This window comes from Siphateles boraxobius, unplaced genomic scaffold (assembly GCF_051911475.1).
Source record: "Siphateles boraxobius isolate OS27281-9 unplaced genomic scaffold, OSU_SipBor_1 226, whole genome shotgun sequence".
NCBI lineage: Eukaryota > Metazoa > Chordata > Actinopteri > Cypriniformes > Leuciscidae > Siphateles > Siphateles boraxobius.
Window position 1 is genome coordinate 219,019 of NW_027508840.1, and position 24,163 is coordinate 243,181.

The 24,163-nt window shown below is 46.9% G+C and overlaps 2 protein-coding genes across 2 annotated transcripts in view; one reads left to right on the forward strand and one right to left on the reverse strand.

The window, feature by feature from the left end:
- Positions 1-24,163, forward strand: part of ncdn (neurochondrin) — a 219,944-nt gene that overhangs the window by 142,003 nt on the left and 53,778 nt on the right. The window lies entirely within an intron of this gene.
- Positions 1,665-11,329, reverse strand: LOC143747554 (uncharacterized). The gene is made up of 8 exons (XM_077240376.1): positions 11,246-11,329; positions 9,676-9,740; positions 9,227-9,509; positions 3,240-3,373; positions 3,120-3,152; positions 2,383-2,662; positions 2,067-2,203; positions 1,665-1,963 (listed from the first exon to the last, which is right to left on the reverse strand). The coding sequence occupies exons 2-8, from the start codon at positions 9,737-9,739 to the stop codon at positions 1,959-1,961; spliced, it is 936 nt and encodes a 311-aa protein (XP_077096491.1). The 5' UTR covers position 9,740; positions 11,246-11,329; the 3' UTR covers positions 1,665-1,958.

Consider the following 24,163-nt stretch of genomic DNA (forward strand, 5'->3'; position numbering starts at 1 on the left):
TTATGATGTCCACATGAGCTACATCTGCTTACACAATCTTTGATCATATTCCAAGGGTTAGGGTTAGGATCCACCCTTCCCACATATTACCTGTTTGTAGCCAACACATGGGAATACCCGGCTCCACCCTGAGATTGTAGAATTCTGCGACTGTGTTGCGTGTCCCCAATCCTGCAGAAGTCTGACAGAGAAACACCACACACCAGCGCCCAGGAGGAGGCAACACTCCTTATAGACTGAGCTCTCACCCCAAGGGGACACTGCTCGACTGGGGACTGATACACCAAGATGATGGCATCCACTATCCAGTGGCCAACCTCTGTCTGGAGACAGCCTTTCCCTTCTGCTGACCTCCAAAGCAAGTGAAGAGCTGTTCAGAACTTCTGAAGCTCTGTGTGCGGTCCAGATAAATACACAGTGCACAAACAGCACACAGCAACTCAAGGTCTGGGTCTGCCTCCTCCATGGGTGGCGCTTGCAAGTTCACCACCTGGTCTAGGAAGGGGTTTGTGGGAACTTTGGGCACATATCCAGGTCGGGTCTCAGGATTACGTGAGAGTCAGCCGGTCCAAAATCCAGACATGTTTCGCTGACTGAAAATGCCTGCAGGTCCACCACTCTCGTAGTACATCAAGCGTAGCGTCAGTTCTGACAGGTCAAGTTAGTCAAGCTCGCATCAGCTGACTCTCAGATGATCCACGTCTACCTATAGGAATACGACCCCTATCACTGTATACATATATAAGCTCCTTCAGTATTATAGGCAGCTATCGCGTTTCTCAGGAGCTAATTACCCTCCTCCATCCCCAGCTCCTCCTCTCACCCAGTCAGGATTTGGATTTCCCGTTGAATCAGAATAAATTCTCCAATCATGTTGTACTTTAAAATCTTGAATTAATTATATCTGCATACATTCATGTTGGTGCTGTTCTGTTTACCCTAAGGGGGTTATTGCTATTGCTAGGGGTGGTGATGGCGCAGTGGATAATACACATGCCTTTGGTGGGAGAGACCTGGGTTCGAATCCACTGTGAGACACCAATGTGTCCCTGAGCAAGACACTTAACCCCTAGTTGCTCCAGAGGCGTGCGACCTCTGACATATATAGCAATTGTAAGTCGCTTTGGATAAAAGCGTCAGGTAAATGTAAATGCTACTCTTATCCATGCTAGGCTGCATGGATGCGCAGGGAATTCTCGCCCAGAACGGACCCATACCGTCAATCCAAACTGTATGCTAATTGTCAATCGTATTTGACAATAGTGGTCCTGACAGAAATGAGAGTGCAGTCAGGAGTGCCTGACCTTCTCCAGGTAATTTAGCGAGACATCTGGGTTAGTTCGTTTTTTGTATTATTTTTTTATTTTAGCAAGGCTCCACCCTGAAGCTATTGCCCCTATTTTCATTATTATTCTTTTTGATATCAATATTTCTGTTATGGTTAATGTTGCTTTTTTTACTCTTTTTAACAGAAAATTGAAAGTTTATATTGGTTGAATTGGTGGTTGTGTTGTTTATTGTGGGACAGAAGTTTTGGAAATCTTCGTTCTCTCCATGGTTTTCTTTTTTGTAAAATGTAATTCTTTTCTTTGTTACCAGCTCCTCAACATTATAGAAATCCAAATAAGCCTCTCTTTTTTGATCCAGAAACATGCAATACAACATGCAATGCTGTAGTAATTTATTGATGTAGAAAGCAGAGAGATACACAAAGATGATTAAATACACAAACCCCTGGATCAAACTGGGGTTAAGAATCAGGTGCTTTTTAAAAAAACATTTCAAACCTTTACTGAATGTGCACTGAAACTTATAATTTATCTTAAGGATAAAAGGTGCATATAGGTAAAATGAAAACAATGAGAAAAGTGCAATATTAGTATTGCTCAGCAGGAAATGTAGTTTGTTATTTTGCTTGTAGGATCAGTGGACTGTGGTGTAACATCCTCTCATTCCATTTAATCTGGCAATGAAATCAGAAAACCATTATTAAGGCAATTTACACATAGTATAAATAGTACAAATGTCTAACACACCATCTCTGTCTCTCTCTTTTTATCACTCACCTGCAAACACCTCGACCTCACACAGTGTGAGATATTCATTGCGCCCAGGAATAATAATGTTGACATATCGCCCCTTAATAGACTTAAACTCAAATGTTTTTGTCTCTCCGGCTGGGATGGACAGAACAGTCACCGCCCTGTGAAGACACAGAGTAATAGAGAAATAGAGAGGGGCATATTAAAATGGCAAGAAGCATATTAAATATACTTCTGTCAAAGGGAAGTTTGTATTAAAAGGATTTATTCAAAGTAATGTTATCTTATTTATTAATTTTCTAACCACTTGTGTAAGTATTAAGAGAGAGACAATACTTACAGCTCATTATTGTTGCCGTTATTTTCCAGGCTGTTGCCGATACGGATCTGAGCACCATTTATCCTCCCTGAATTACCATCTCCAGTATTAGTGATGCTGACCCTGGTTACCTTGTAGACTATCCCCAAGTCAACTCTCCACCAGGGGTCTCTGTCCGCATTAGTGAAAGTGCATGACCCCAGATTGAAAATTGAATTCCTGTTGCCATCGACAGCCTTTTGAGCTACAGCTCCACTGTATATGGAGGACTGGACAGCTGTGGCTCCAAGAGCAAGATTCCCTGTATAACAAAATAATAAACAATAACTTTTTTCTTTTTACTTTAATGTGCAGCTAAAGTATAATCCCAATAAAATGGGCAAAATAATGCTAAGCTATGTAATACTAATTTTACAGGTTTCATCACAAATCATGTTATTATTTATTTGTTTTAAATGACTGTACAATATCCCTTAAATGTTTGCCTTGCTAGGAATATTTTTTTCTTCACAGAAGCTTTGCGTTTATTACAAGCGAGTTTATAAAGTATTTCAATTCAAATCAATATTTTGCGTCCAAAATGATTTCTTTTGTGGCTAGTAGACATGTAATAAGCCGGGGTCTTGATCACCCTGTCGGGGTTTATTTTGCGATTAAATCTGTCTTGATGTACATTATCCCTTATTGGTTACTAAATGTTCAGCAAGAATATTATAGATGTGTTATCGACAACATTGAAAGTAATGAAGAGCACTCACTTGGACCACAAATGTACGATGGTGTGTCCATTACTGTTAATAAAATAATAACAGTTATACAGACATTAATAAGTACATACACAAATTCTATCCCAGTCGTCTTCTCTCTCTGTCCCTTACCTGCAAACACCTCGACCTCACACAGAGTGAGGATTTCATCATTCCCAGGTAAAAAAATGTTGACATATCGACCATTAACAGACTCAAATGAAAATGTTTCTGTGCCATTAGGAGGAGTGAGAATAGTTGCAACCCTGCAAATACATGAACAGAGTTAAACTGAAATACATGAACAGAGTTAAACTGAAATACATGAACAGAGTTAAACTGAAATACATGACTAGTGTTAAACTGAATCCCAGTGGCTACTCAACACAATGCACATGTCTAACAAATTCGGCTGTATTGAAATCAAATGGTTTTGTATAGCACTGCTACAAGAAACGTCCTGGTTGCGTATGCAACCTACCGTTCCCTGAAGGAGGGAACGGAGGACGTAGTCGACGGTCGACTGAAATGGGATCACGCCAGGGAGCCTATCGTCTTCGAGTATTATTGAACGAGCCAATACACATTGGCGTGCGAGATCTGCATCTCACACTCCGCCCCGCAGCGTGGGTATAAATACGGAAGTAGATGCACGCACCATTTGCTTTTCGCTGAGGAGCCGAGCGTAACTCGGAGTCAGCGGTGGTCCAGCGGTAGTGGCAAGGGGACTACGTCCTCCGTTCCCTCCTTCAGGGAACGGTGGGTGCGGTGCTGTTCCACAAGACCCACTCAGTTAGACTTGGTAACACTGGGAAAGCTGCGGAAGCCCAACCAACCCCGAAAAAAGGGGGGGGGGAATACGCATATGAACTGGGCGGAGGACCGGGCAGTATAACATATGGAATATCACTGGGGTAGCTCCAGCCTAGAGAGGGGGGAGACAACACCGATTTACAGTGACGGCAGGACTCTGCCAAGGGAAAGACACGGGCTCACCTTGGGGAGCCGTATCGTGGCAGAATACACATATGGGGTCGCCGTAGGGACCGCAACATATGGACCCAGCCTAACACCGGGTTCCACACTGCATACGAGTGGTACGCGTAACACCGGACGTTCCGCCACGTCCGACGTTGGAGGGGTGCGGAGGAGCTCAACAGGTTCCGGATAAGGGAATTCAACTGGAGCAAAATGGCGCACGTATCCGGTCCGTAGGAGGGGAATGGCGCAGCAAGCCGACACTGAACGGCTCACGGTGTTACTGGCTTCTATGAGAAGAGAGCACACGGGAAGCAACCGGTTCGACACGTAGGCTATAGAATCTAGCAAACGTATTAGGTGTCGCCCAGCCCGCAGCTCTACAGACATCTGTCAGCGAGGCACCCTGCGCCAACGCCCAAGAAGCGGCAACACTCCTTGTGGAGTGAGCTCGCAGTCCGGGGGGACAGGGTTCACCTTGGGACTCATACGCCAAGATGATGGCATCCACTATCCAGTGGGCCAACCTCTGCTTGGAGACAGCCTTTCCCTTCCGCTGATCTCCGTAACAGACGAAGAGCTGCTCTGAGGTCCTAAAGCTTTGCGTTCTGTCCACGTATAAGCGCAGAGCGCGAACGGGGCAGAGAAAAGCCAGGGCTGGGTCTGCCTCCTCCGGGGGCAGCGCTTGCAGGTTCACCACCTGGTCCCGAAAGGGGGTGGTAGGAACCTTGGGCACATATCTAGGCCGGGGTCTCAGGATAACGTGAGAGTTAGCCGGCCAGAATTCCAGGCACGATTCGCTGACCGAAAATGCGTGCAGGTCCCCTACCCTCTTGATGGAGGCCAAAGCAAGCAGGAGAACTGTCTTTTGGGACAGAATTTTTAACTCTGCTACCTGCAAAGGCTCGAAGGGCGGTCTCTGCAGTGCGGTTAGCACCAGAGATAAGTACCAAGAGGGTATAGAGAGGGGGCGAGGCGGATTCAATCTCCTCGCTCCCCTCAGGAACCTGACGATCAGATCATGCTTCCCCAGGGATTTCCCGTCTACTGCATCGTGATGTGCGGCAATAGCGGCAACATACATTTTGCGGGTGGAGGGGGACAACCGACGCTCCAAAGCCTCTTGCAGGAAAGAAAGCACGGAAACGATCGAACACCTTCGGGGGTCTTCTCTGTGAGAAGTACACCACTCAGCGAACAGGTTCCACTTCAGGGAGTAAGCAAGCCTCGTAGAGGGAGCTCTCACTGAAGTGATGGTATCTACGACTGCCTGTGGTAGATTACCTAGAACCTCCGCGTCCCGTCCAGGGACCACACATGGAGTTTCCAACAGTCTGGACGCGGGTGCCATATGGTGCCCCGTCCCTGAGAGAGTAGGTCCTCTCTCAGAGGAATGGGCCAGGGAGGAGCTGTCAAGAGGAGAAAAAGTTCGGGGAACCAGGTTCGGCTGGGCCAATAAGGGGCAACTAGCAAAACCTGCTCCTCTTCCTCCCTGATTTTGCACAGTAGTTGTGCCATCAGGCTCACTGGGGGAAATGCATACTTGCGGAGGCCCCGTGGCCAGCTGTGAGCCAGTGCATCCGTGCCGAGTGTCCCCTCGGTGCGGGAATAAAACAACTGGCAATGGGACGAGTCCGGAGAGGCAAACAGATCTATCTGTGCGGCCCCGAAGTGGTCCCATATCAGTTGGACCGCCTGAGGATGGAGTCGCCATTCCCCGGAGGCCACAATCTGTCGTGAGAGCTCGTCGGCGGCACGATTGAGCAGGCCAGGGATGTGAACGGCACGAAGCGACCTCAGATGCTTCTGACTCAGTAGGGGGAGGTGGTGGGCGAGTTGTGATATGCGACGGGAACATAGGCCACCTTGGCGGTTGATGTACGCAACGGTCGCCGTGTTGTCCGTACGGACCAGAACATGCTTGCCGAGCAGCGTCGTCTTGAGGCGTCTCAAAGCAAGGAGCACTGCTAACAACTCGAGGCCGTTGATGTGCCAATGCAGGTGGGACCCCGTCCAGGTGCCAGCTACTGTATGCTCGTTGTACGTGGCCCCCCAGCCGGTGTTGGAGGCGTCTGTGGAAACCACAGCATGCCTGGACACTTGTCCTAGGGACACACCGGCCCGGAGAAACGAAAGGTCCGACCACGGGCTGAGGGTTTGGAGGCAGGCCGGGGTGATTTTCACACGGAGCATGCCTCTCTGCCACGCCCACCACGGGACTCGGTCGCGAAGCCAGTGCTGGAGTGGTCTCATATGAAGCAGGCCGAGCAGCTTAACTGCGGCTGCGGCTGCCATATGCCCCATGAGCCTCTGAAATTGTTTCAGAAAAACCACTGTTCTGCTCTTGATGAGATTCAGGCAGTTCAGCACCGACCGGGCGCGATTCTCTGTGAGGCGCGCTGTGTGTTGGACCGAGTCCAGCTCCAAACCGAGAAAAGAGATCCTCTGCACGGGGGCGAGGATGCTCTTCTCCCAGTTGACCTGAAGACCCAACTGGCTGATGTGCTGGAGCAGCAAATCCCTGTGTTTGCATAACTGCTCCCGAGACTGCGCTAGTATGAGCCAGTCGTCGAGATAGTTGAGAATGCGAATGCCACGCTCTCTCATGGGAGCGAGGGCTGCCTCCGCAAGCTTCGTAAAGGGGTGACAGGGCCAGCCCGAAGGGTAGGACTTTGTACTGATACGCCTGACCCTCGAACGCGAAACGCAGGAATGGCCTGTGTCGCGGCAGGATGGAGACATGAAAGTACGCGTCCTTCAGGTCTATCACTGCAAACCAATCTTGGGGACAGACAGATTGGAAGATGTGTTTCTGCGTTAGCATTCTGAACGGGAGCTTGTGGAGGGCCCGGTTCAGGACTCGCAGGTCCAAGATTGGTCGTAACCCACCACCTTTCTTGGGTACAATGAAGTACGGGCTGTAAAAGCCGGTCTTCATATCGGCTACAGACACCGGCTCTATCGCGTCCTTCGCCAGCCAGCCTGATGGTACGGATGAGCCAGCTGGACGGGTTGGAGAGCACCTTCCAGGCCTGGACGAACCGGACCAGGGGGACCAGAGGCACCACAGGCATACCCGGGGTGGGGCAGCGAGGTGGAGGACAGGGACCCGGCACGGAAGGCCCGTGGGTGGCCCGAAGCGGGGTCTGAGTGAGCCGTGCTGCACTTACCTGACTCCACGGGGCAACAGAGGATGGGTGAGAAGGCGGATGACCGGGTCCTCGAACGCATCGTGTTGCCGGCTGGCGAACAAGAGGGGGCTGGGGGGAGCAAGGCTGTTCCACAGGGTCGCAAACCGCCAGCCTCGCCATCTTGGGACCCAGGGACGGAGAAATTCGCTCTTTCGACAATTTGGGTACCACTGGACTCTGGAGAGCCAATGGTGGAACGGTGACCATCTGAAGAGCTAGTCCCCCCATCCCTGGGTGGCCTGTCTCAGGAATGCTTCTGACACTCGCCCCCTGGCTGGGCAGTGACTGAGACAGACCGGGCGGCCTGCCTGCTGCTGGTTCTATGCTGGGGCCTGGGTGAAGGCTGTTGCGGAGACCCCGCGGAACCGGAGGCAGCGGCAGGGGGACGCGCTCGGCGACGCACGGACGGAGGGACTATCACCGGCAGCAGGGTGGAGGCAACAGCGGGCCGCCGGGATAGGGTGTGTCGGGGAGCCTCCGTCCGAACCTGGGTGGCAGAGAACTGTTGGCCGCAGCTCTCCGCCACATCGCCGAACAACCCAACCTGGGAAATTGGGGAGTCCAGGAACCGAACCTTGTCCGCATCCGCCATCTCAACCAGGCTGAGCCAACGATGGCGTTCCTGAGACCAACACGGCCCGCCCCGAGATACCAATCATCCAACCGAGACTGAACAGGACACGGTGGAGGGTTCCACTCGAGCCCGACAGCCTCGGCGGCCCGTTTCAGCATAGCTGACAATTCTGGATCCGGCTCGGGCAACATTGAACTCCCAGAGGGAGACAACGCAGCCGAGTCGTCATCTCCAGAAGTCAGCTCACCCTCCGATGCTGCAATCGACGTCCTGTCCTCCAGGGGAGCCCCGAGTGAAACCGCTGGCCGACCCATTACAGATGGACCAGCGGACAACACCGGAGGCTGCAATGGCAGCAGTGGAAGGGAGGGGTGAGGAGCCCACAGGGAATTGTTACCGGGCGGGACATCCAACACTACCCTCCGGTCACCCATCCCACACAGCACCCGTGCAGGGTGGGGCGTGGTAATGGGGACTCGCTCTCCGCGAACGAAGGCGAGTCTAGCCCTCAACACTGCGACAGTCATGTTCCCACAGTGAAAACATGAGCTTTCCACAAAAGCTGCCTCAGCGTGCTGTAAGCCCAAACACGTGATCCAACAATTGTGACCATCAGAGAGAGACAGGGAACGACCGCACCCAGAAACGCACGGGCGGAATGACATCTTGAAAAAGACGCAAACGCACCCGTGTTGCTCTTTTAGGAAGTGAAAAACTCTCACCAGTGCCGGAGCACACAGGGGAATGACCGCGGCAACACTAACACAGGAATGGTGCACCCTGTGTCAGTGAAGCACTCACTTTCTCGCCCTCAACCGACCGTCAGACAAACAAACACAAACAGAAATTTGGTTGCTGTGAGAACAGCAGTTGAGAGCTTGAAGCTTGCGATCACCGCTGCACTCGCGCTGCAAACACCGACACCAGGAGAGACTTCCCAAAGAAGCGCCGACACACTCGCTCGTTGTACAACAACACTCTTCAGATCCAGACATGAAGCTCGGCTCCGAAGCGAAAGGCAAATGGTGCGTGCATCTACTTCCGTATTTATACCCGCGCTGCGGGGCGGAGTGTGAGATGCAGATCTCGCACGCCAATGTGTATTGGCTCGTTCAATAATACTTGAAGACAATAGGCTCCCTGGCGTGATCCCATTTCAGTCGACCGTCGACTACGTCTGACGTTATCGACTGAAAGGGAACAAATGTATAATCACAATCTGAATAAAATATGTTGAAGTAAAGTAATTCTCCATGGCTGTGGCTCGCTGAGTGATTGGTTTGTGGAGGAGGTACAATTTTAAACTTCTGTTTTATTAAACCAGATGGAACATCATAAACATGGGAAGATGATAGAACAATTGAAACATTTCTTACAGCTCATTGTTGTTTCCGTTGTTGTCCAGCTTGTTACCAATACGAATCTGAGCTCCTCTAAGCCGCTCTTTGCAACAGTCTCCACGATTAGTGATGGTAACGTTGCTTACAGTGTAGACATTTCCCAGGTCAACTCTCCACCATGGATTAAACTCAGTTTTAGTGAAAGTGCATGATTCCTTCTTGTAATCTGAGTCTCTGTTTCCATCTATGGCATGTTGAGCATCTCCCTGTGGGTGTCCTAAGGAGGACTGCACAGCCATGCCATTAAGAGCAAGATTCCCTGTTCAATATTAGACAGGTTCAAAGCATTACAAATAAATATAAATAAATCACATTTTTGATTACCATATTTCAGAATATAAATTAATCTGATCAATATGAAATGATACACAATGGATACAGATTTTTAAATCCAGGCATTTTTACTTGTATTATTCTAAACGTACCTTGGGAATCAGTGACGCACAGCCCAGTAAAAAGTGTTAGAAACAAAACCACACGTATGGCCATCCTGATATAAGACATACACATCTCATATCAGCATATGAAGGAATCATCTTCAGTTTCTCCTCATTTAAACAAAGAAACATATGCTAGTGTAATGATAAAATAGAAGAACCTCATGACATTCATTTATGTTTCTCATAATTTATCTTTGGCTGCATTATGATTTTGTAATTCAAAATAAGATCAAAGTTTGCGTAAGCAGATGTGGCTCATGTGGACATCATATATAATTATCCTTTTGATGTTTTGTTTTTTTTAAATTCACAAACCCTGAACAAATGTACAATGCTGTCTGTTGGTCTGCTGTACGTTGATGACTGAATGTTTATTTCTTTTGGATTTGTATTGATATTTTGTTGTGCATAAATCATCACTGTACAAATAATGAACTTCCTCCTTTCAGATTCCTTAAATTAGTTTTGTTTTGAGAAACTGAAGTATTGTAATGAAATCTACAAGCAGACATAAGATAATTTTAGAGAGTTGTAAAGTATTAAATGATCAGTGTTCTGTAATGCCATTTAGAATAATAAGCAATAAACACTATTGGCATGTCGAATTACAGTCGACGCTGATTCAACAGGGAGCCGAGGAGAACCTTCAGAGTTAGAATGAGCACACAAAAGCATTACTTAATAGTTTAACCAGATTAGCATTCTAAAACAACTTAATGCTAACATATCTTATGGTTAATCTAATATCTGAAGAACCACATTAAAAAGAATGGTAACTGGTTAGCATGTTAATCATTAGCATGCTAAGACAACGAACACAGGCAGGGTTAACTTTGGAGAGATATTTCTCAGGAACGGTAGCAAAGGACAACAAGATCATGATTCTGATAAAACTGTTCAAAAATGATTAGCAAAAATAGACATTTTTCAGATCTCATGACCTGTAGGTGGCGCTGTTCCAAAATTCTAGATCGTCAGATCATGATTCCGAAGAAGTGTTCCAATTTTCGATTGATCAAAGTTCGGCCGAGATACAGCCTCTGAACCAATTTTAGGTCAACCTTGTTAAACATAACTTCTAAACAAATATGAATTTTAAAAAAAACCTGTTCAGTTCAATCTGTTCAACATCTTATCAGATTTTGGACAAAATTGGACAATTTTAAGGAGCAGCGAAAAAACGTAATCCTGTACTTTTCAAAATGGCTGTAATTTGTGGAGTCTTGATGCAAGATGTTTAATGTGATCAGCATCATAAGAGGAATCAGGTGTACTACCTTTTATTTTTCTAGATCAAATGGTTCAAAAGTTAGAACAATTTCAATGTAACATTTTTGAACTGGTGGTGGCGCTATAGAGTTTGTCCTGGACACTCTAAAGTTTGTCAAATTACTTTACTTTACCATCACTACAAGAGTGCCAAATTTCATAATTTTCCTACTTACGGTTCATATGGCTGCCATTGACTCGCATTAGGGAAAAAGAAGAAGAAGAAAACTAATGGATTCAAATTATAATGTTACCGGTGTAGAGAGTGTGTAAACATTCAACTCACCTGGAATCTGTCAGTGTGTCAACCTCACAGAAGACCTTCACAATTCAGCTTTTAAATCTGCTTTTAAACAACATATTACGTTTCTATACAAACATCAAATAGCAATGAGAAATATTATTCCCTGTTAAAACATTTCAAACCAAAAATGTGCTATTAAAAATAGATATGAATATTGATACGAACCAACAGTCTGAAGAAGGTCTAGTTGAATAATATTGTGCTCAGAAATGATTCTCTATTTATTGTTGAATTAAGGCCCTCCCAACCAAATAAGTTAATCTGATATCTGTAAAATAAACATCTAATGGCTCAAATTACAAAATTCCCCATTTTTGAAAGCTGTAACCCTCACCTTTACATTTCCTCCTACAATATTAGTCTTGGTTAAACACAAAGATGATCACATCATAATTGTCTATAATTAAACCCTTTCTACGTTTCTACGTTGTAATTATAACCTTAATTGAACACTTTTGTGATTTATTTTCTCCATTAAATAGAAAGACATGATATATTTGAACAAAGTTAACTTTATATTAAGAAACAAAAACATATTCCATTATTGCATATGCAGAAAGTGTCCGTTACACGTTTTCCCTGTGTGTTATATCTATATTTATGACGTGTCGACTGTCGGACTTCTTGTATAATGGATAGATTTTCACTATTGTACTTTCACTATTGTCTCTTCTTTTACCATATATTAACCTTAACACAACAACCTGACACAAACACTTGTGCTTTCTGTTTTTTGCACAATGATAAATTGCATTTTAAGTAATTACAAAAAATCCCAGAGGATTTTTTCACTGTATTGTGCATCTAAGCAAAAGAGTTATAAGGTAAATTATTATCACCTGGTAATTGTATGATGTAAATCACTTTATTGCCATATTGGTTATCGTGTTAAGACCTGCTCCTGGGGAAACTGCATACTTGCTTATAAAATATTTGTCAGAACAAGACATTTAAAACACTCCAAATACTTTTGCTGCAAGTTCAGTTTACTTATTTGAAATGAGCATAATTTGATTTCATTGCACTCAATTTGAGTTGGAATAACATTTTTTGTTGACAGCTGAAACTGTACAGTCAATTTCCCAGCATGCTTCACATGGGATTTTATTCAGATGCTAAACTCTAAACATCCTCCATTACATTCATGTGTGTCAGTATATTATGATATTACACTTAAAAAAATAACTTTTTTGTTAACAAAACACTTTGTTAGTGTGAACGTCTTTCAACATGTACATGTTAACAGGATTCGAGTTAAATTCAGGTACAGTTCAGTACCATTTACTGATCAATTTAATAATTGTTATGCTAACATTTAAAATTGAAAATAATAATATCATTATTTACGTTCTTATATCATAACACTTTTCCTGGCATACAAGGAAAAATTGCTCAAATATTGTGTAGTTGTGTCATGTCGGTAAGAAAAGGATGTGTGCTCAATGTAAACAATACTCTTTTATCAGTTTTGGATAGGCTATGTCTGCTTTCTCATTCAATAAGGAAGAAATCTAGCGCTAAGTAAACATAACATCAGCACAATGTGAGCCTTTTCAAGACTTTTGACATGCAATTTAATCTGTCAGTAACGGAAAGTATAGTTGATTTTGAAAAGGCTGTTTCAGTCATTGTCCTTTTTTCTACCATTATTTTTTTTTTTATTAGTATTATTATTATTGCCTTTAAGTGTATTGGTTATGGAAAAGCTTCTGTCACTGTTTACAGGTTTGGGATCTTTTTACTAAAGTCCTGCCCTTTCCCGTTAATGGCCTTTGACCTTTCTCTCTAACATGTCTTCTTCTAAGCTCTTTCGCATTTGAAACTATCTCTACGACCGGCTCATTCTAGCTTACTCTCGAGATCTGTTGAGCAAACACACGGACCTAGTTCTCCTGCACCTCAGCCGTCTGGGGCTTTAGATCAACTGGGAAAAGAGCAAGTTCCCACCGGATAGAGAATCTCTTTCCTCGGTTTGGACTCGGTCAATATGACGACGCGTCTCACCAAAGAGTGTGCTCAGTCGTGCTGAACCACCCGGATACAGCAGAGAGAAAATAGCGGTTCCACTTAAATAAAATTGTGAAGTTAACGAATCATGCTTTTGAGTTGGGATAACATGAATATTTTTTTGTTGGCAGCTGAAAATTTACAGGCGATTTCCCAGCATGCTCCACATGGGATTGGATTGAAATGCTAAACTCAAAACATCCTCCATTACATTCATGTTTGTCAGTATATTATGATCTTACACTTACACTTACACTTTTTTGTTAGCAAGACACTTTGTTAGTGTGAAGTTCTTTCAGCATGTACATGTTAACAGGATTTGAGTTCAAATCTGGTACAGTTCAGTAACATTTACTGATTATTGTAATAATTGGTATGCCTATATTTAAATTTTTTAATAATTTATGTTTTTTTTATCGCAACATTTTTACTGGCATACTAGGAAAAATTAAGAAAAGGATGTGTGCTCAATGTAAACAGTACTCTTTTATTTGTGTAGTTTTGGATGTGTCTGCTTTCTCATTCAATAAGGAAGCGAGGAAGAAAACAGCGGTTCCACTTATTTTCAGAGGCTCCTGGCATTAGGCATTCGCGGTAACACCAAATGAGACAGGCTTCACAGTCGAGTCCCGAGACGGGCTTCACAGTCGAGTCCCGAGACGGGCTTCACAGTCGAGTCCCGAGACGGGCTTCACAGTCGAGTCCCGAGACCGGCTTCACAGTCGAGTCCCGAGACGGGCTTCACAGTCGAGTCCCGAGACGGGCTTCACAGTCGAGTCCCGAGACGGGCTTCACAGTCGAGTCCCGAGAAGGGCTTCACAGTCGAGTCCCGAGACGGGCTTCACAGTCGAGTCCCGAGACCGGCTTCACAGTCGAGTCCCGAGACGGGCTTCACAGTCGAGTCCCGAGACGGGCTTCACAGTCGAGTCCCGAGACCGGCTTCACAGTCGAGTCCCGAGACCGGCTTCACAGTCGAGTCCCGAGACGGGCTTCACAGTCGAGTCCCGAGACGGGCTTCACAGTCGAATCCCGAGACGGGCTTCACAGTCGAGTCCCGAGACGGGCTTCACAGTCGAGTCCCGAGACGGGCTTCACAGTCGAGTCCCGAGACGGGCTTCAGAGTCGAGTCCCGAGACGGGCTTCACAGTCGAATCCCGAGACGGGCTTCACAGTCGAGTCCCGAGACGGGCTTCACAGTCGAGTCCCGAGACGGGCTTCACAGTCGAGTCCCGAGACGGGCTTCACAGTCGAGTCCCGAGACGGGCTTCACAGTCGAGTCCCGAGACGGGCTTCAGAGTCGAGTCCCGAGACGGGCTTCACAGTCGAATCCCGAGAGGGGCTTCACAGTCGAGTCCCGAGACCGGCTTCACAGTCGAATCCCGAGACCGGCTTCACAGTCGAGTCCTGAGACCGGCTTCACAGTCGAGTCCTGAGACGGGCTTCACAGTCGAGTCCTGAGACGGGCTGCACAGTCGAGTGCTGAGACGGGCTTCACGTCGATCTGTCGCTGAACTTTCAGCCCTTGCTCAGAAAAGTCCAATATAAGGAGAAAAATCCTGGAATGTTTTCCTCAAAAGCCTTGATTTCTAAATTATCAGGAAATTTTAATTTTGAATTGAGCTAATTCTTTAACAACACAGGTCATGGCTAAAAGGAAAACTGAAAAATGGGAAGAGAAGAACCACTCTTCCCATGAAGTAACATGTCCAGGAAACAGTAGCTATGGCCTTCTCCAGCACTGTCCCTTACACACACACACACACACACCGTCATACACTCTCTGCCCAGGGCAAACCTCGTCGATGCTATGAAGATCAAGCTCCTCTTTCCTCCGACTCTCAGCATTTTATGGGATAGAACAGGGAGTCTTTTTTACATGGCCTGGTGTTTTCTTAATAGTTTGTGTTCTCATTTCTCACTCGATTAAAGAGAAACTGCAGTGATGTGTTTGCCAGGTATTTGTCCCAGTCGAACAGAGAAAAATAAGGAGCATTTTGAGAAACATAATTACAATGACTCCATCTACTGGTAAACACCCAGTACTGTGATTTTAGCAGTCATTCTGCAACTGGGCAGGGTTATTATCGTTTAAATTATTAAAAAGATTTAAATATAAACCATCCAGACTCCAAACTTTTGAACGGTAGTGTAAATCTTGAAATTAGTGTAAACTAATACAATAATTATGCAATTGTTAAGAAATCCGGATATGTGTTTTCTGTTCTGTATTTTTTGAAAGAAAAGACAAGACAAAAAAAGTTGTTTTTATTTGTTATTTGTGTATAAAAAATATGATTCTTCACCCAAGAAGGCAGATATCAGGAGTGTAATGCAGAGCTCAGGAAAACACACACACACACACACACTACCTGAGCGGCAAGAGTGTGAAACACATCACTGAAAACACCATAGTATAAGCACTATTATTTAGCTCAGTCTTGCAAAAATCATCATGGCTTTGACATTACGTACTCAAACTGATGCTATTTCAGTGATTTGATAAAGCTGTTATTAATCCGAGCATTGGGATTTATCACTGTAAATGAAGCATGAGTTGCTGAGTCTGATCTCATCTGTCCAGTGAACGAAAGACAGTCTTGACTGAAGATGTTCAGGTGTTTTATAGGAAGTGTACAGTGGTCATTTCCTCATGGTGAGCATGGCGTTGACGTCCCACAGGAGGTTCCTCATCTGGTCCATTAGCACCTTCATCTCCTGGTTCTTCTGCCGCACTTTCTGTTCAATTCTTTTTACAATAATTTAAATCCTAGAGTTCATGGATTTAATCCACAGCTGGTTCACCCATGATTAGAGATGGTAATGATAGTCTATGATATTCTCCATCCTCACAGCTTCCGTCTCCTGGCGCTCAGTGGTTGTCTGTTAACATTTAATAATTTAGCAGATACTTTTATCCAAAGCGACTTACAAGTAAGGAGAGCAATCAAGCAATTACAATAACAATTGGACAACAATGTGCAAGTGCTATAACCCATCCCAGTTTAGTCTAAGGCAGTATAAGTCTTTTTTTTTCTTTTTTTTTTGTAATATAGAAAAAGGGTTAGAATTAATGGATCGAAATGGAATGAAAGCGATGCGTCTTCAGCTGTTTCTTGAAATTGGCTATGGACTCAGGTCATTCCTCCTGCAGGGAACAGTGGCAGGTAAAGGTCCATGAAAGTGATTTCGTGCCTCTTTGAGATAATACACCACGAGACGACGTTCACTTGCAGAGCGCAGGTTTCTGGATGGCACGTGAGTCTGGAGTAATGAGTTTAGGTAAAATGGGGCAGAGCCAGTGGTGGTTCTGTAGGCAAACATCAGTGACTTGAATGTGATGCGAGGAGCAACTGGCAACCAGTGCAGTTTCGTGAGGAGAGGAGTGACGTGCGCTCTCTTCGGCTTGTTCAAGACTCTAGTTTCAGCATTCTGGATCAGTTGAAGAGGTTTGACTGTGCAAGCTGGAAGACCTGCCAGGAGAGCATTACAATAGTCCAGTCTGGACAGAACAAGTGCTTAGATAAGGAGTTGAGTAGCTCTGAGGGCCTGATCCTCCTAATGTTGTATAAGGAAAATCTGCAGAACGGAGAGTTCTAGCAATGTGGTCTGTAAAGTTGAACTATGAACAGATCATCAATCACAACTCCACGTTTCCTAGCTGACCTTGATGGAGTTATGGATGATGTTGTGATGAAGTGTTGGATTGGACGAGACCATAAGCAGTTCTGTCTTCAGAAGGCTTAGTTGAAGGTGATGGTCCTTCATCCAGCAAGAAATATCTGTCAGGCTGAGATGTGAGCATCCAACCATCAGATCATGCGGCTGGAATGAGAGGTAGAGTTGTGTGTCGTCAGTGTAGCAGTTATTGGAAAAGAAGCGGTCCCAGCACTGAGCCCTGAGGCACTCCAGTAGCTAGATGATAACAGTGATGGGAAAAAACATGTTTCTGAATGGCAGATCCTAGTGATGTCATGTAGATGGAGAAGAGAAGTGGTCCCAGCACTGAGCCCTGAGGCACTCCAGTAGCTAGATGATAACAGTGATGGGAAAAAACATGTTTCTGAATAGCAGATCCTAGTGATGTCATGTATATAGAGAAGAGATTCGGTCCCAGCACTGAGCCCTGAGGTACGCCAGAAGCTAGATGTTGGGTCTTAGACACCTCACCCCTCCACGACACCCTAAAAGACCTACCTGAGAGGTATGACTTGAACCATTGGAGTGCGGTTCCCGAGATACCCTTCATCTTTAGGATTGACAGGAGGATCTGGTGGTAAACTGTGTCAAAGGCAGCAGATCCAGCAGGATGATAGCTGAGGATTTGGAAGCTGCTCTTGAGTCTCAGAGCTTCAATTACTGAGAGCAGGGCAGTCTCAGTTGAGTGTCCGCCTTTGAAACCAGACTAGTTGTTGTCCAGGAGGTTGTTCCGTGTTATTATTACTATGCATAGCTTTACAGAACGCGCTGATAGTCTACACAAGATAGTCTATAAAAGCCCTTCTAGGGTTACGTGTCTTTATTTAAAGTCTTTATTTAATTTTGATGGTTAATTTATGTTTTTCCTAAGCCTACATGAATAAATGAATGAATTTTATATAGCGCTTTCATGTGTGCTACTGTACACCCAAAACACTTTACAATCAGATTAGGTAATCTCTTGCCATTCACTGCCATTATAAAGCTTGGAAGAGCCAGGACATTTTTTAATATAACTGTAACACTCATCAGCTGGAGTGCCCTCGAGAGCCACCAGAAGGCACTCCACTTCAGATTGTTATTTTCCCTCACAACTACATTTCCCATACTCACTGCCCAGACTCATCATCACTGATCACATTCACCTGTTTATCATTACCTTGTTTAGCTCAACCAATATAAGCTGGTTTTATCATTCAATCACTGTGTAGTTGTGTATGTTGTTGCACTGCATCTGCCTGCCTCTGGATTGTGTGTGTGTGTGTGTGTGTGTGTGTGTGTGTGTGTGTGTGTGTGTGTGTGTGTGTGTGTGTGTGTGTGTGTGTGTGTGTGTGTGTGTGTGTGTGTGTGTGTGTGTGTGTGTGTGTGTGTGTGTGTGTGTGTGTGTGTGTGTGTGTCTGGTCTGTGTGTAACTCTGATTGTATTCGTCTGAAAGAAGAATGTCATATACACCTAGGATGACTTGAGGGTGAGTAAATCATGGGTAATTTTCATTTTTGGGTGAACTATCCCTTTAATTCCACAGAGTGTCTCAAGAGGGGATGAGGTGTGGTCGAGGAGGATTCAGTCTCATCGCCTCTCAGTAAATGTGTTTTGACTCTCTTTGATATTTTATGTATGTTGTAAATAACTTGTTTCTCCACTATCCTTGTTTTGGGAAATTTAGGGGGAGGAAGCAATTTTTTTGTGTGTGATCCTGACTTTCTCCTGTTTATGGTTAAATTATTCTGGATTATTTTTCTCCAGGTAATTTAGAGAGATTTCTGGGTTAGTTTTTTTAGTTGTTATTTTGGCAAAACTTTCCCCTGAAGCAATTGCCCCTATTTTCATAATAATTCTTTTTTATATTGATTTTTTTCGTTTGGTTATTGTTCCTTTATTCCATCGTTATAGCAGAAATTTTAAAGTTAATTTTGGTTGAATTGGTGGTTGTGTTGTTGATTCTGTGACAGAAGGTTGGAAATACTTGTTCTCTCCAGGATTTTCTTTTTCTTTTTTAAAATTTTAAAATTTAGTTATTCTTTACTTTGTTACCAGCTCCTCAAACCTAGATGGGTAGCCATGTAACACTATACCTCCTCCTCATTGTATATATCAAATGAGCATTTTTTGATCCAGAAACATACAATACAACATGCAATGCTGTAGTAATTTATTGATGTAGAAAGCAGAGATAAACAAAGATGATTAAATACACAAACCCCTGGATCAAACTGGTGTTAAGAATCAGGTGCATTTTAAAAACCATTTCAAACCTTTACTGAATGTGCACTGAAACTTATCCTTTATCTTAAGGATAAAAGGTGCATATAGGTAAAATGAAAACAATGAGAAAAGTGCAATATTAGTATTGCTCAGAAGAAAATGTAGTTCCCTTTCAGTCGAGAACGTCAGACGTAGTCGACGGTCGACTGAATTGGGATATCGCTAGAGAGCCTGTCTTCTTCGAGTACTATTGAACGAGCCAATGTAATTGGCGTGCGTGATTCGCATCACACACTCCGCCCCCGCGGCGCGGGTATAAATACGGAAGTGGATGCACGCACTAGTTGCCTTTCGCTTCGGAGCCGATCGTTTGATGTCTCTGAGAGTGCTGTTGTCTACAACGAGCGAGTGTGTCGGTGTTCTTCAGGAAGACTCTCCCAGTGCTGGTGTTCTACAGCGCGAGTGCAGCGGTGATCGCGAGCTTTGAGCTCTCAACTGCTGTTTTAACAGCAACAAATTTCTAAATGTTTGTGTGTGTTGATGGCTGGTTAGAGGGCGGAAAAGTGAGTGCTTCACTGTTTCAGTTCTCTGTTCAGTGTTGCCGCGGTCATTCCCCTGTGTGCTCCGGCACTGGTGACGGTCCTATTTTCTGAAAGAGCAACACGGGTGCGTTTGCGTCTTTTTCAAGATGTCATTCCGCCCGTGCGTTTCTGGGTGCGGTCGTTCCCTGTCTCTCTCTGATGGTCACAACTGTTGTGTCACGTGTTTGGCTTACAGCACGCTGAGACAGCTTTTGTGGACAGCTCATGTTTTCACTGTGGGAACATGACTGTCGCAGTGTTGAGGGCGAGACTTGCCTTCGTTCGCGGAGAGCGAGTCCCCATTACCATGCCCCACCCTCGGGTGCTGTGTGGGATGGGTGACCGGAGGATAGTGTTGGATGTCCCGACTGGTAACCATTCCCTGTGGGCTCCTCACTCCTCCCTTCCACTGCAACAACTGGAGCCTCCTGTGTTGTCTGCTGGTCCATCTGTAATGGGTGGGCCAGCGGTTTCACTCGGGGCTCCCCTGGAGGACAGGACGCCGATTGCAGCATCGGAGGGTGAGCTGACTTCTAGAGATGATGACTCGGCTGCATTGTCTCCCTCCGGGAGTTCAATGTTGCCCGAGCCGGATCCAGAATTATCAGCTATGCTGAAACGGGCCGCCGAGGCTGCCGGGCTCGAGTGGAACCTCCACCGTGTCCCGTTCAGTCTCGGTTGGAATCTGGAGTTTGGTATCTTGGGGCGGGCCGCGCTGGTTCTCAGCTCGCCGCCCCAGTGCCTTTCTTTCCCGAAATGCATGGAGAGCTTGTCAGGTGGTGAACGGCATCTTTCTCTGCCAGAAACTGCCTGACTAGCTTTTCCCCCTCATTACCCTTGATGGAGGAACGGTGAAGGGTTGCGAGGTGTCCCTCCATTGGAGCGGTCTGTCGACACAGGTGCACCTGTGTACGGCGGCTGCTGCCTTTTGGGGGGATCCTCGTCTCCCCCCTAAGGCCTGTGAGTTTCGTCTGCTCCGACGGGCAGAGCTTACAAAGCCTATGGGCAAGCCCCTTCCTCTTGCGTGCCATGGCGTTGCTGCAGGCTAGGGCACCCATGGCATGCATGAGGGTAATCCAGACCGTGCGCTCATAGGTGAGCACCGCACTGCATCCGACCTCACCCTCCGGGGTACGGGTGTCGTAGCGTGCGTGATCGGTCTGGCGATGTCCACCTTGGTGGTCCAGTAGCGCCTTCGTTGGCTCAGCCTGGTTGGTATGGCGGATGCGGAAAAGGTTCGGTTCCTGGTCTCCCCAATTTCCCAGGTTGGGCTGGTCGGCGACGCGGTGGAGAACTGCATCAAACAGTTCTCTGCCGCTCAAGCGCAGACGGAGGTCATCCGGCACATCCTGCCCCGGTGGCCAGCTGCTGCTTCCAACCGCCGCCGGTGGCAGCTCCTCCGCCTGCTCGTCGCCGTGGGCGTTCTCCGGCCGCCGCTCCTGCTGGCCCTCCGCAGCAGCCTCCACCCAGGCCTCAGCATGGAGCCGGCCGCAGTTGAGACGCCCAGCCCGCTCCAGGCGCTGCCAAGCCAGGTGGCAAGCGACAGCGAAAGCATTCCGGAGCGGGCCGCCCAGGAATGGATGAGATGCTCTTGGAGTGGCACGATCACTCCCTCCCCCCGGGTGAGGGCCGGGTGGAGCCTTTGTTTGTGTGTGTGTCTGTTCCGCCGCTGGCTCCCTAAAAAAAAAAAAAAAAAAGCGGAGCAAGCGGTACCCACACTTCAAAGAGAGAGCAATTTCATCTGTTCCTGGGTCCCAAGAGGGCCAGTCTGGCGGGTGTGACCCTGTATAGCCTTACACCCCTCAGCTCCCCCTTGGTCGCCAGCAGGCAGCTTGGTGCGTTCGAGGACCCGGTCATCCGCCTTCTCACGCGCCCCCTGCCGCTTGTGGAGACAGGTAAGTGTTGCACAGCACACTAACACCACTCTCTCTACTTTGCTGCCCCACCTCAGGCTCGGCTACCCCGCTCAAGTCAGTGATAGTCATCACATTAGGTGTTGAGCAGACGTGCTCCTGAAAATTCAGTGATATTCATCACACCGAGTGTTGAGCAGTGCTCCTGACTTGTGCGTGCTTATCTTATCCTGCTGGCGAAGGATTTGATATAGCCGCTCCTCCAGCCGGTACGAAGGCCAGTTGTAAACTCGTTCTTCGTGCTACTAGGGGGTGGGTCGTGACCATCTTGGCCCAAGATTGGTCTGCAGCTTTGACCTGAAAGACAGGTGCTTCAGACCTCTACCTCCCGCACCGCAGGCCATCCTGTGTGTTGCGTCTAAGGGTGGAGTATCAGTACAGTGTCCTTCCCCTCGAGTGCTCCAGAGCCCGTTGGGTCTTCAGGTCAACTGGAAGAGAGTAATCTCGCCCACGGGCTGAGTATCTCTTTTCTAGTTTTGGAGAGGTACTCGGTCCAACATGTCTCTCCAATGAGAATGTGTTCAGCTGGTGTTGAAGTGAGAAAGGGTCCCACTGAAAGAACTTTCAGAGGCTCCTGGGGTATATGGTAGTCGCAGCCTTTGGCTCCCTCCATATGTGACCGCTTCAGCGCTAGCTTCACGATCGAGTCCCGAGGTGACCGTGGCAGAGCAGCTCACCCTGTGTGACTATAGTTCATCCCGGTCTGCTGCCAAACCCTCTTCAACAGAGGGGCCATGTACAAAGGGCGTGTTTTAACGGGGGCCTGGGCGACCCCCGACTACACGGGCATTCGTGCCTCGAGTTGTTAGACATTGCGACCGTTGCGCAAGCTTCCCCTGCATGTCACAAACTCACCCGTCACCTCCTCCTTGGAGTCAGACGCTTCTGAGGGCGCCTTGTTCCACTCCTCCCGCTTACTCAATCGTGCCGCCATCGAGCCTCACGACAGTTATAGCCAGGGCAAGTGGAGACTCCATCCCCTGGGTCCGGCTGGGTCATGACCATTCCATTGCCCCCCCGGTTTTATTTTTCCGCCAGTGTTTGGGTAAACCGAGCGGACTACCCTTGGACAAACACTGGGACTCAGCTGCCCCAGGGGCCCGCAGAAATGCGTTTAACCCCAGTGAGCCTTCTAAAACTGACTGCGACTCATGGTCGCCTTGCGCCTGCAAGTCAGTGAAATCATCACTCTTCATGTTGAGCAGAATTGCTCCTGAAACTCAGTGAAGTTCATCGCACTCAGGTGTTGAGCAGCAATGCTCCTGTAGCTCAGTGAGTCCATCACAGGTAGCTCAGTGAATTCATCACACGCAGTGCTGAGCAGAAATGCTCCTGGTGCTCAGTGAAGTTCCTCGCACTCAAGTGTTGAGCAGAAATGCTCCTGAAGCTCAGTGAGTTTATCACACTCAGGTGTTGAGCAGTAATGCTCCTAAAGCTCAGTGAACTTGTCACACTCAAGTGCTGAGCAGAAATGCTCCTGTCGTTCAGTGAAATTCTTCGCACTCAAGTGTTGAGCAGAAATGCTCCTGAAACTCAGTGAGTTTATCACACTCAGGTGTTGAGCAGGAATGCTCCTGAAGTTCAGTGAACTTGTCACACTCAAGTGCTGAGCAGAAATGCTCCTGTCGCTCAGTGAGGTTCTTCGTACTCAAGTGTTGAGCAGAAATGCTCCTGAAGCTCGGTGAGTTTATCACACTCAGGTGTTGAGCAGGAATGCTCCTGAAGCTCAGTGAACTTGTCACACCCAAGTGCTGAGCAGAAAATGCTCCTGAAGCCCAGTGATCTTCACATGTTGTGTTGAGCAATGCTCCTGTCTTTTGCGCCCGTCGCTTGCACCTACGTGCCAAGTCAGGAGAGGAACAGGTCTTCATAGTTGCCCCTTATTGGCCCAACTAGACCTGGTTCCCTTCAACAGCCTTCCTGACTTCCCCTGAGAACTCTTTCGGGGACGGGGCACGATGGCACACGCGTTCTTCCCCCGGAGATTCCGGGTGGTCTTACATCTGAACGCGGAGGTTCAGGTGGCTATCACAAGAACATGTGATAGTTACCATCACTTCTGCGAGCACCCCCTAGAATTGGGTAGCGTGCTTACGCCTTTAGAAGTGGAACCTAGTCGTTGAGTGCGTCTTCTCTCCAGAGGAGATCCTGAAAGCTTTCGATCACTTCAGTGCTCTCTTTCCTGCAAAATGGGTTGCAGTAGGCTGTTTTCCTTCACCCTCAAAATGATGTTGCCTCGGTGTTTAAACGACGCTCATCGTGTTGCAGAAGTATGCAGAAGCACGTTCTGATCGTCAGGTTCCTGAGGAGCAAGGTCTTGTAAATCCTTGTGTCCCTCTTTATCCTCTTGGGCCTTGTCCCTGGTGCGACTGCACTGCAGAGACCGCCCCTGAGCCACTGCAGGCAGTGAGTTAAAAATTCTGTTATATCAGTTCTCCTGCTCGCGTGGTCTCTACTAGAGGGTAGGGACTTGCTCGCTTTCGGTCAACGTATTGTGC